The sequence below is a fragment of the Cebus imitator genome, unplaced genomic scaffold (genome assembly GCF_001604975.1).
Source record: "Cebus imitator isolate Cc_AM_T3 unplaced genomic scaffold, Cebus_imitator-1.0 Scaffold331, whole genome shotgun sequence".
NCBI classification, from domain to species: domain Eukaryota; kingdom Metazoa; phylum Chordata; class Mammalia; order Primates; family Cebidae; genus Cebus; species Cebus imitator.
Window position 1 is genome coordinate 327,231 of NW_016107646.1, and position 13,235 is coordinate 340,465.

General features: G+C 40.4%; 1 protein-coding gene across 1 annotated transcript in view; it reads left to right on the forward strand.

The window, feature by feature from the left end:
- Positions 1-13,235, forward strand: part of POP1 (POP1 homolog, ribonuclease P/MRP subunit) — a 43,064-nt gene that overhangs the window by 14,130 nt on the left and 15,699 nt on the right. Inside the window, exons 6-11 of the mRNA XM_017504995.1 lie at positions 2,260-2,347; positions 2,786-2,973; positions 5,401-5,657; positions 5,780-5,873; positions 8,998-9,109; positions 9,732-9,851. Coding sequence (XP_017360484.1) covers positions 2,260-2,347; positions 2,786-2,973; positions 5,401-5,657; positions 5,780-5,873; positions 8,998-9,109; positions 9,732-9,851 — 859 coding nt within the window. The remainder of the gene's footprint in view (positions 1-2,259; positions 2,348-2,785; positions 2,974-5,400; positions 5,658-5,779; positions 5,874-8,997; positions 9,110-9,731; positions 9,852-13,235) is intronic.

Below are 13,235 nucleotides of genomic sequence, written 5' to 3' on the forward strand. Positions count from 1 at the left end.
TTGATTGTCCAGTTATCTGTCAGTGGGCACTTGGCTTGCTTCCACCTTTTGGCTATTGTAAATAATGCTGCTGTGAACATGGGCATACAAATATCATTACAATCCCTGCTTTCAGTCGTTTTGAGTATATCCCCAGAAGTGTAATTGCTGGATTATATGGTAATTCTGTGTTCAATTATTTAAGGTGTTGCCTTACCATTTTCCATAGCAACCATATCACTTTACATTCCCACCAGCAATACACAAGGGTTCCAGTGTCTCCACACCCTTGTCAGTACTTGTTATTTATTTACTTACTTATTCGATCATAGTCATTCTAATGAGTGTGAAGTGAATAAGAGGACCTTTTAGGAGTCTTTGATTTGAGAACTCAGCAGCTGAAATCATAGATTATAGTTGAGTTCCTCATTCTCATTGATTCTAGAGAGATGAAGTGACTTCCCCAGGGTCACACAGCTTGTTGTTGGCCTTCGTAGCACTTGGGTTGCTGATTCCCCTGGCCTGCACTTTTTCCACTGCTAATGAGTTACTTTTCATTTTGGGCAGAATTTTTGCTAAAATTATCAGATATTTTCTTTAAAATTTGATCAGCCCTAAGAAAGAAAATAATAGCTAATACTAACCACTATCAGTGAGTGCTTAATATATGCCCTATCCTGTTTTAAATGCTTTGCGTGTGTTTACTCATTTAATCCTCACAGTGGTATGGGATAAAAAGTTATCATTATTTTCATTTTATAGATGGGGAAACTGAGATACAGAGAGGTTAGGTAATTAACCCATGACCTTATGGCCAATGAGTATTGAGGCTGAGATTTCACCCCAGCTGCTTAACTCCAGGGTTCCACATTCATAACCATTAATCTCTGCTGTCACTTTGTACACATTTGGGTGAGGTTCCTGTGGCCACTGACAGCTGAGAGCTGGTCACTGTATGGGAAGATTTCTTTGTGTGAATGATCATATCAATTAATATATGTTATCAGAATCATAGATATAATTTGCGTTTTAGTTCTAGTTGCTGAATGTACTGAAATTGCTTAAAGGCGCTATAGCAGAGGGCTTGGTTTGACGGGTCACTGAGCCTCATTAGAATTCTGGCTTCTCCACTTAGTGACTCTGTGTCTTTGTTCAAGTAAGAGTCTCTGTGTCACAGTGTCCTTGTCTATCAGATAAGATAACCATACATGGTACATCTGGTTGTCAGAAAGACTAAATGATAGCTCATGTAAGGAATTAACTCACTGCTGGCACTCAGTAACCCTTCAGTGACTGTTAACTATTACAGACCAGGCATGGTAGCTCATGCTTATACTCACAGCACTTTGGGAGGCTGATGCAAAAGGATTGCTTGAGTCCTGGGGTTCAAGACCAGTCTGGGTAACATACTGAGACTCTGTCTCTACCAAAAAAAACCCCAAAAAGCTGGGTGTGGTGGCTCGTGCCTGTATTCCCAGCTACTTGGGAGGCTGAGGCAGGAGGATTGCTTGAGCCCAGGAAGTTGAGGCTGTAGTGAGCTGTGGTTGTGCCACTGTACTCCAGCATTGGCAACAGAGTGAGACCCTGTCTCAAAAACAAAACAAAACTGACTACTATAACTATTATTATGGATACTATAACTATTCAGACTTTTAACATTTATTTCATTAGCTTAGTCTGATCTCTCTTCATCTTAAAATTGTGTGTTATTACTTTTACTTTCTGTGCTTAAAGTTGCATATCATGGTCAAGACAGCATGAAAGAAATACGGGATGGATTAATTGTAATATTGTGTCTCTAGGCTTAGTGTTAAGTAATTTTGAGGTCCTAAATTAACTAACCAGATTGAACAACCTGAGCATAATTTTGCGGAATTCATTACTGTTTTGCTTATTTTACTCTAGTTTCTTACCTTAGGTAGATTTCGGGGGTGAATGTTTCTTTACTTAGAAGCAGCAGTTATATATCCTCCATAGAACCTGTCTATGAATATGGGATAAAACATAGATTACCTAAAAAGTAAGTAACTTACATTTTAAATGGAGATTCATTTTTATTTTGGTTCAGAATGATTTAAAAATATTTGCTAAGGTAATAGGAATGGACAGGTTTAGATATTTTTTCCCCTAAAAAGATTTAGATTTTGACTTATGAGAACATAGCTTTAGCTTTTTGTTTTGTGTATTAAGCCTCTAAATGTTTTGTGATGTGGCTTTTGGCTTAGCAGTTTCACCTGTGTAAAGTCCTAAATACTTAATTGTGTCTCCCCTTTTGTGCAGGATTTATCCTACTACTGTTGTTTGGAGTTGAAGGGCAAAGAGGAAGAAATACTCAAGGCACTTTCTGGAATGTGTAGCATAGACACAGGTAAACTTGTTTTAAAGCTGAGTTCTATTTCAGTCTTTGTATATTTATTCATTTCATAAAGAAGTACCTACTGTAAACATTTTGGAATTCAAACATATAGAAAAATGTATGAGACACTAATCATTCCCAATGAAAATTTAATTTAAGAACAGTTGAGGTGGCTTTTCAATCACTTCTAACATTGTCCAGTGTAAAGTGATAGAGTCATTTTTCTGGTGGAGTGAACTTGACAGAAAGAAACTTGAAGCTCTTATTATTCATTTAACACATATTTATTGAGAACTTATTGTGTGCCAGGCTTTGATCTGAACAATCCTCAAAACCAAAATTTCACCTTTCATGGAGGCAGACAGTAAATGACAGTGTGGCTATCAGGAAATAGGACTGCAGTCTCAGTAGCTGGAATCATGGAATTTTGCTTTTGTTAATGCTGATCAGGGCTGACGTTTGCGGCAGTTCATTGCTTGTCTGGAAAGCGCCAAGGGAGCCTTGTGCTTTATCGGGCAAATAAATATCCCAGAGAAATGCTTGGGCCTGTGACATTTATCTGGAAGTCCCAGAGGACCACTGGTGACACTTCTGAGAGCAGGCAGCTGTGGATCTGGCTTCATCCAACCCTTAAACAGGTATAATCCTTCAGGTTATTTCCCATCATTCTGAAACTACGTTTTTAATTACTGCTGGAAGTCAATACTGTAGAAATATAAATAGTGTAAAAGTTTGTCTGATAGTTTGATATTTGTATATGGGGGGTTCTACGAATATTGAATGAAGTGAAATTTTAAAAAAACAAAAAATTTTTATTAAAATTTTTTTTTTTTTGAGATGGAGTTTCGCTCTTGTTACCCAGGCTGGACTGCAATGGCGCGATCTCGGCTCACCGCAACTTCCGCCTCCTGGGTTCAGGCAATTCTCCTGCCTCAGCCTCCTGAGTAGCTGGGATTACAGGCACGCGCCACCATGCCCAGCTAATTTTTGTATTTTTAATAGAGACGGGTTTCACCATGTTGACCAGGATGGTCTCGAGCTCTTGATCTTGTGATCCACCCGCCTCGGCCTCCCAAAGTGCTGGGATTTCAGGCGTGAGCCACCGCGCCCGGCCAAAAAAATTTTATTTAAAAATGTAATTGACAAAAAGGAAATATAATCAAAGGATACAATATGATGATTTGATATACATATTGTATGATGATTACAACAATCAAATTAAGTAACACATCCATCACCACCCATGCTGTACATTAGATCCCCAGAACTTGTTCATCAAATAGAATGAAGCCAGGGTGAGGCATTGTTTCTCATGCCTGTTATCCTACCATGCTGGGAGGCTGAAGCAATTGGATCGCTTGAATCCAGGAGTTTGAAACGAGGCGGGGCAATATGGTGAAATCCTGTCTCTGCAAAAAAGACAAAAATTAGCTGGGAGTGGTGGCATGTGCCTGTAGTCTCAGCTACTTGGGAGGCTGAGGTAGGAGGACCGCTTTGAGCACAGGAGGCTGAGTTGCAGTGAGAGGAAATCGCACCACTGCACTCCAGCCTGGGTGACAGTGAGACCCTCTCAAAAAAAAAAAAAAAAAGAATGAAACTAATCTTGACCTCTCATTTTTTTAGTAAGTCATAAGCAGAAGTAAAGATAAAAACCAGCCTTATGCTAATTATTTGAAATGTTGAATTTGAACTAATGTTTCCACCATGACTGAAATAGTTCACTAGTATCTAGGTGCTAGTTGGGGCCTATTTGATAATGAGAAGCTATTTTGAGTAATTCTTATGATTTTTTTCACACTGCATTTAGCTTAGCTTCCCTTCTTTGACATACTCACTACTTAAAAAAAAATTTAGTCAGAGTGATCATATTGTTTTCATAACATTTGACTAACCCTACCCCTAACCCCAGCCCTAACACTTTTGAAATTTTAAATTTCAAAAATTTTTTTTTTGTTTAAAGTGGCATACATTACTCAGAACACCCAAAAAAGCTTTTTTAAAAACTTAAAGTTAAATTAAAAAAAATTTTTTTTGAGACAGGGTTTTGTTCTGCCAGAGACTTGAATGCAGTGGTGCAGTCATAACTCACTGCAGCCTCTACTTCCCGGGCTCAAGTGATCCTCCTATGTCAGCCTCCCAAGTAGCTTAGACTACGGGGGTACAACCACCATGCCCATCAAATTATTTTTTTATTTTGTGTAGGAACGAGGTGTCCCTAATGTGGCCCAGAGTGGTCTCAAACTCCTGGGCTGAAACCATCCTCCTGCCTTAGCTTTAAAGTGCTGGGATTACAGATGTGAGCCGCCAGGCCTGGCCCAAAAAAGCTTTTTGATGATTAATTTAATTTAATTTGTGAAGGAGTAAGATGTGATTTTTTTTTTTTTTTTTGACATGGGGTCTTGCTCTGTTGCCCAGGCTGGAGCGCGATGGCACAATCTCAGCTCACTGCAACCTTCACTTTCCAGGTTCAAGGGATTCTCCTGACTCAGCCTCCTGCGTAGCTGAGATTACAGGCACCTGCCACCATACCCAGCTAATTTTTGTACTTTTCGGTAGAGACAGGGTTTCGCCATGTCAGTCAGGCTGGTCTCAAACTCCTGACCTCAGGTGATCCACCCACCTTAGCCCCCCAGAGTGCTGGGATTACAGGTATGGGCCACCATGCTTGGCCAAAAATGTGATTTTTTTTTTTTTGAGATAGAATTTTGCTCTGTCGCCCAGGCTGGAGTGCAGTGGTGTGATCTCAGCTCACTGCAACCTCTGCCTCCCAGGTTCAAGCGATCCTGCTGCTTCAGCCTCCTGAGTAGCTGGGATTACAGGCACGCACCACCCATGCCCGGCTAATTTTTGTATTTTTAGTAGAGATGGGGTTTCACCATGTTGGTCAGGCTGGTTCTCGAGCGCCTGACCTTATGATCCGCCTGCCTCAGCCTCCCAGGGTGCTGAAGCCACCGCACCTGGCTAAGTGTGAATTTTTAAAGAGATAAAAACATAACATAACCCAACTAAATTTGTCATAATGTATTTAAATTTCAAAATTTTAAAGTGAATGTTTATATTTTTAGGATATCTTAGAGGAAATAAAAGCAGTGTGCCAGTGTGTGGAACCCATCAAATCAGTTGTCTGCCTCACTGACCCACTTCTGACACCATCCCAAGAAAAAAGCCAAACTGAATTGCCTGATGAGAAAATTGGCAAGAAAAGAAAAAGGAAAGACGACGGAGAAAATGCTAAACCGATTAAAAAAATTATTGGTGATGGAACTAGAGATCCAAATCTGCCATACTCTTGGATCTCTCCAGCCACGGGCATTATAATCAGGTATGAGCTGAATTTGCTTTGAACCTACTGAACATTTTCAGTGAAGACTTGCTCCATTTTAATCAGTGGCACAAATGTTGTGTGATGGAAGTTTCCATTTTAAGATCCTTTTTCTTTTGCAGTGATTTGACCATGGAAATGAACAGATTCCGACTGATTGGGCCTCTTTCCCACTCCATCCTAACTGAAGCAATAAAAGCTGCTTCTGTGCACACTGTAAGAGTAAAAGTGACTGTAGTGTTTTATTCTAATCATGTTTTTCCTGTGAAATTTGTGCAACCTCATATATAATTTGGTAACATTTTGGGCCATGGCTTTTAGATGTTTACTTCCCTACTTATGCTTATTATCAAAGATTTTGTTATCTTTCACTTTTCCTAGAAGACCACATCTAAGTGGATATGATCAGTAAACTGACTGTTCTTATTTAAATACAGACTGCTCTTGTAGCTGTGGGTCTTGTAGATGGTCTTAACTTCTGCTTCATAGGTAGGGAGTCCCTAAAATCCCGTGTCCCAGTTTTTGTGACACGTAGGTTTTCTTTTTTTTTCCTGAGATGGAGTCTCATTCTGTTGCCCAGGCTGGAGGGCAGTGGTGTGATCTTGGCTCACTGTAACCTCTGCCTCCCAGGGTCAAGTGATTCACCTGCCTCAGCCTTCCGAGTAACTGGGACTACAGGTGCATGTCACCAGGCCTGGCTAATTTTTGTATTTTTAGTAGAGACAGGGTTTCACCATGTTGGCCAGGCTATTCTCAAACTCCTAACCTCAGGTGATCTGCCTGCCTTAGCCTCCCAGAATGCTGGGATTACAGGTGTGAGCTGCCGCGACTGGCTGGTTTTCTGGGGCTAGTTTTAGGGGTCTACAATCCCTTAAAAGGTTAAGAGTGCTATGCCTATGGCAGCATTTCCAGTAGAGCTTTCTGTGGGGATGCTTTTCCTTTGTACTGTCTAATACAATAGCCACTAGCCACATATGGCAGTCAAATACTTGAATTGTGGCTGGAGTGACTGAGGGACTGAATTCATACCTTTACTTAACTTGAATTGACTGAAAATTAATTTGTGTAGCTCTGTTGGCAAGTGGCTAGCATAGAGACTAGATTCGGAATCCACACCCTGGGTTCAGATCCTGTTTGTTTTCTCATCTTAGTGCAATTAGCTTTTCGGTGCCTGTGCCTCTCACCGATTTGATATGCCCAAATACAATGATAGAGCTGAACAGATTCTGAGTTTTTAGAAGAAACATGCTTTAAAATATAAAAACAACTTTTCTTCCTCTTCACTGCCTCCACTCTACTCTCAACCAGTGTTGTCTCTTGCCTGAACACTTGGGGGATGAGGAAAGGATTCTAGAGGGAACATTAAGTTTCGTCCATCCTTCCTCCTTTTCAGCCTATTCTCCACGCCGGAGGCAGAGTGATTTTTTTGATAATTTATTCACCTGTTGTTGCTTCCTGATGAAAAGTTTTTGGATAGCTTCTCATTGTAATTAAGATAAAATCCAGGGCGCTCAATGTGACCCACGTAATCTTGTGTGTTCTTGCCTCTGAGGCCTCGTTTCTCCTCACCCTTTACACTTCAGCCACCGCGACCTTCTTTCAGGTTCTAGAATGTCAGTTCTTGTCTCCCTTATAGGCTTTGCACCTGTTTTTTATTCCCCCAACTACTGAGCATTCTACCTCCAACACTCTTTGCTTGGCGGAAGCATCCTCATTCTTCAGGTTTCAGTCTCTAGCATTTCCCTGATCCCCCAAGTTAAACAAAGTAGATCTCTCCTGTTGTTTCCAGAGCATCTTGCAAATGTCCTCAATTTATATGTATAGATTTGTGTGTTTAATGTAATGAATGTGTCTCTCATCGGACCATGAGCTTCACAGGGGCGAGGACAGGGCTGGTCCTGTTTTTTCACTCTGTCTCCAGTGCTTAGCACCATGCCTGATACAGAGAGGGTGCCCCATAGTAGCAAATAAGTTGTGGAGAAATAAGTTGTTTCAAACAAATAAGTTGTTTGAACCTACGAAGTTTGGTTCCAGAGCCTGTACTGTAAACCACTAAGCTGTGCTACCTGAGTTTCTGTGAGTAAATGGTACCTTTGTTAGGATTACTGCTTTTTAAAAATTATTTTTTGAGACAGAGCCTCACTCTGTCACCCAGGCCGGAGTGCAGTGGCACAATCTCGGCTCACTGCAACCTGCACCTCCCAGGTTCAAGCAATTCTCATACCTCAGCTTCCTGAGCAGCTGAGATTACAGGCATGTACCACTACACCTGGCTAATTTTTAAAATATTTTTAGTGGAGATGGGGTTTCGCCATGTTGGCCAGGCTGGTCTCTAACTCCTGGCCTCAAGTGATCTGCCTGCCTTGGCCTCCCAAAATGCTGGCATTACAGGTGTGAGCCACTGTGCCCGGCCACGATTGCTTCTTTAGGATCTGTAAGTGTACATCCTACTTCAGTGAACTTCAGCATGAGCTGTGTCTATAGATTCCCTTCTTGCCATACACATGAAGCTTGAAGGGCTTTTTGAAATCTTGCTCAATTCCTAGTTCCATGTGGAAAAAATAGACATTTCTAGGAATGCTATAGTAGTAGTATATCCTTTATCTGGAGAGTTCTTCAAAAAGTACTGGTTTGATTTTCCTTTGTTGAGGAACATTTTATTCTTACATTGGAGATGGTGAAGTTAGCTCTAGTGGAAGAGGACCAGGCGTGGTGGCTCACACTCAAAATCCCAACTCTTTGGGAGGTGGAGGTGGGTTGATTGATTGAGCCCAGGAATTCAGGACCAGCCTGGGCACCATAATGAGACCATGTATCTACAAAAACTAAGTTAAAAAAATTAGCTGGGCATGGTGGTATGTGACTGTAGGTCCAGCTTCCAGCCACTTGAGAGGCTGAAGTGTGAGGATCACTTGACCCTGGGAGATTGAGGCTGCAGTGAACCATGACTGGGCCACTGCACTCCAACCTGGGTGACAGACTGAGACTGTGTAAAAAAAAAAATGTAGGAGAGAAGTGAGGCCTCCTTTGTTGGTACTGTGCTCTAGAGAGACTTTGAGTGTGTGTTATCTTAATGAATTAGTCTCTGAAAACCATAGATGATTTTCCTCACATATGAAATCTTGAGAGAAGTGTAATACCATATCCTTGCTGCTAATTGAAAGAGCAGTTAGTCTGGGTATTAATTACTCTGTTAAGTACAGTGGCAACTCCCTGGTTCACCCCATAACACATTCATTCCCACACACAAAAGAAGAAAGAGTGGGGCTGATATCACAACCAGGACAAAATTATTAAGTCGGATTCATTGTTTGTCTGGTGAATAGTAGTTATTTTTCAGGTGGGAGAGGACACAGAGGCAACACCTCACCGCTGGTGGATAGAAACCTGTAAGAATCCTGACAGCGTTTCCCTTCATTACAGACAAGAAGCCGTTTTCGAGTTGTTGGGAGGTATACAAAGGGAAGACTGGGTTGTGCTGGGGAGGAAGGGGGCTAAGAGAGCCTTTTGCAGTTGGGCCTCCAACTGTGTAGTATTACTTTTTAACCTGCTGCTATTGTGAACAGCAGGAGGACCAAGTAAGAGAGGGACTGAACCCAGTGATTAAGCACTGTATTCATGCTTGGTTATGAAACATTGTATTCCTGCTTGGTTATGAAACAACAAACAAATGAGATGTTCCTATTCTAAGTAACTAGCATTCTGATAGTGGAGATAAATGCATATGCCAGCTGCTGAGCTAAACTTTATGCCTACCCGCATACAACTGCATTTTTGCTTATAGCTGCTGTAGTTATCACTGATAGAAACATATGCGTTCATTTCATAAAAGAACCTTTTCTTATGTTGGCTTCATGTTTTTTGCAAGAAATCTCGTTCTTTATGAATGTTAACTTATTCTCTAAAAGTATCAATGAGAAGAGAGAGAATACATGTTTTTAAGTAATTAGTCCAAGGAAAAAGTTTCATTAGAAAATCTGAAAGATTTAAAAATACCAGCAAATATAGATGTATTATGAGTGACTTTCTGTAAGCTTCTTTTCATTGTTTTTGTTCTTTTTGTTCTTGTTAAAGGAATAACATCACCAGCAGAAATTCCGGCAGGTACTATTCTGGGACTGACCGTTGGGGATCCTCGAATAAATTTGCCTCCAAAGAAGTCCAAAGCTTTGCCCAATCCAGAAAAATGCCAAGGTAAAGTTCTAAAAACACCCCAGATTTTCCTTATAATTTTGAGCAGCCCAGTCTTATTAGAAGAGTTCTGTCTCTGACACCTCTCCAGTAACTTCATCTGTAAAAAATTAGGGCAGTCTCCTTACCTGCCCACTTTACAAACTGATTATAATCTGAGGAAATGGTACATGTGGAAGTGTCTTTTTTAGCTGTAAAACACGTAGCCTGATACTTATGTTCATTTTATTTTCCAAGTTCTCTTTTTTTAGTATCTAGTAAAACCTGTCTCTCTGCAAACTACATTCTCTGAAAATGTCTGGCGTTTCAGAATTTTAATTGTGAGGAAGGGATCTGCACCCGAAGCTGGTCTTGTGCTCAGTGGAAGCCTCTGTCTGACCATACAGATGATCCAGGTTCGAATCCTGGCAAGGCCATCCCAGGTGCTGAAGTATAAGATGTCTTGGTTTAGACGAAGTAGAGTGGCCTGAGAAAGTTGTTTAGCTGGGGTGGCATAGGAAGTGGTAGGGGGCTGACAAAATTTTGTTCTGATCTGAGATAGACAGCAATTTTGATAATGTCTCATTGTATTTACTGGCATTTAAACATGATTAATTGGAAGAATAATTAAAATTAGTATGTGAATCTTTGGAGATAAAGTACAGGTTTGTGTTGTAACCACTTCAGAATTATTTATTTATTTATTTATTTGAGACTGAGTCTTGCTGTGTTGCCCAGGCTGGAGTCCAGTGCCATGATCTCAGCTCACTGCAACCTCCACCTCCTGGGTTCAAGCGATTCTCCTACTTCATCTTCCCTAGTAGCTAGGATTATAGGTGCCTGCCACAATGCCCGGCGAAATTTGTGTGTGTGTGTATTTAAAATTTGAAACAAAAAAATTTACTTTTCACCATGTTGGCCAGGCTGGTCTTGAACTCCTGGCCTCAGGTGATCCACTCACCTTGGCCTCCCAAAGTGCTGGAATTACAGGCATGAGCCACTGTGCCTGGCCCAGAATTTTTTTTTTTTTTAATGCAGTTAGATAGCTGATTGAGGGGGCAATAATTACTCTGTCAGAACTTCACATAAAAGGCGGATTGGATGAGAGAGGAGTTTGAAGATATGTAGGTAAGTTAGTTAATTCTGAAGCCTAAGACTTTACTCAATTGGTTGTTGCCTCTTTCTTTTCTTTTCTTTTCTTTTTTTTTTTTTTTTTTNAGTGTGGTCTGATGCAATGTAAAACTTGCAGCATTTACTACACCATTAAATGTTGACTATTGTAATCACCTTAAAGCTGTACATGCTACTTAGTTTCTCTTGCTACTTCAAATCCTTTCTTGGAATGAGGTAATTATTAAATCCTTTCTATGGCTTTTGTTTTAATATGAATCAGCTCAAGGAAAATTTAAGCCTATCTTGAAAAACATTATTTAATTTGACTCATGAAGTCAAGTGATTCTTCTGCCTCGGCCCCCCAAAGTGCTGGGATTACAGATGTGAGCCACCATTCCCAGCTAGAGCTTTTAAAAGGGAGGGTACATGAAGAACCTGAAGTGATAATGCATATTCCTAAATGCTTTGAAAAGTTTTGCTTGATCAGTTGGTTCTAGAATTTACATTAAATATTAATAATGTGTTGTTGCAAATCTTTTCAACTTTATTAACACAATATTTCACGATATAAGTAACTGTTTTTTTAGGTGAGATTTAAAAATATAGTTTCTGTCATACTAGTTTTATTTTATTTGCCATCTTAGCATTTGCCAGTTTGCATTGATGGATTATTATGATTAGTTCTTATCTGTGAGAGATCAACTTCCTTTAGGAAATAGTACATTTACATTGTGCTTGTGCGCTTCTGATCTTTCCCTTTAAACACTCTGGTAGTATGACTTTCCTATACTACCCAAAACATGGAAGGAGTCCAGCTGCCTTTAGAGGGATAGGTGAGACATCATCCCTTTATATTTTATAGCTCTTGCAAGCACTTCGAGAGCAGTGATCTGCAGTGGACTTGAGCAGTGCCTAGTTAGCAGTCATTTTCTCTGCTTCCCCTGGGCCCTTTTAACTGTTTTGCATATTTTGTTTAAAATAGAGTGAATCTGAAGGCTTGGTTTTATTTGATTTCCAAATGAGAAAGCCTTTTACTGGTTACTTTTGCTTCTCTGAGTAAAACTCATTAAAAAAAGTTTTAATTTGACATTTGGTGATCTTTAAATACATTTAAGAAAGGAGAAAGCAAGTTCTTTCCTTCATTCTTTAAGTCACATTCGGGAGTTAATATAACCAATTCAAGAACTTTTGTCTGCATATGAAGGAGAACATGCTTTATATGAGTCTGGGGAAGGACTTAGAATTACATTCAGAAGTGGCAGTCATTCTAGGCACGCTGATGTTTGTGCTGACTCAGCTAGAGATATTCTTTTTCTCTTCCCAGTAAAGACTATTGACTTAAAAGGGCCTTCCCCTTTGCTTTCAGACATACTCCAGTTTGTTGTAAATAGACTTTATTTTTTAGTGCAGCTTTAGGTTCACAGCAAAATTGAGTGGAAAGTACAGAGATCACATGAGCCTCCATCCCCCTCCATGCACCATCCCCACACAGTCCATATCCTTACTAGAGTGGTACATTTGTTACAATCCATGAACTGACATTGACACATCATTATCACCTAAAGTCCTTAGTTTGTATTAGGGTTCACTCTTGGTGGTATATACACTCTATCGATTTTGACAAAGGTGTAATGACATATTCACCGTAATAGCATCATACAGAATAGATTCACTGCCCCCAAAATCTTCTGTGCTCTGCCTATTTATCCCTTCTTTCCCCCTAACTCCTGGTAACCACTTATCTTTTTCCCATCTCCATAGTTTTGTGTTTTCCAGAATATTATATAATTGGAATCATGTAATATATAGCCTTTTCAGATTGGCTTCTTTCACTTAGTAATATGCATTTAAATTTCCACTATGTAGGCCAGGTACGGTGGCTCATACCTGTAATTCCAGAACTTTAGGATGCTGAGGCAGGTAGATCACCTGTGGTCAGGAGTTTGAGACTAGCCTGGCCAACATGGTGAAACCATCTCTACTAAAAAAAAAAATTAGCTGGTCATGGTGGCAGGTGCCTATAATCCCAGCTACTCTGGAGACCAAGGCAGTAGAATTGCTTGAACCCAGGAGGCAGAGGTTGCAGTGAGCTGAGATCTCACTCAGTCTAGTCTGGGCAACAGAGCAAAAAAAAAATTTTCCGTCTCAAAAAGAAAAAATTTCCATCTCAAAAAAAAAAAATTTTTGGCCGGGCGCGGTGGCTCAAGCCTGTAATCCCAGCACTTTGGGAGGCCGAGGCGGGTGGATCACGAGGTCAAGAGATCGAGACCATCCTGGTCAACATGGTGAAACCCC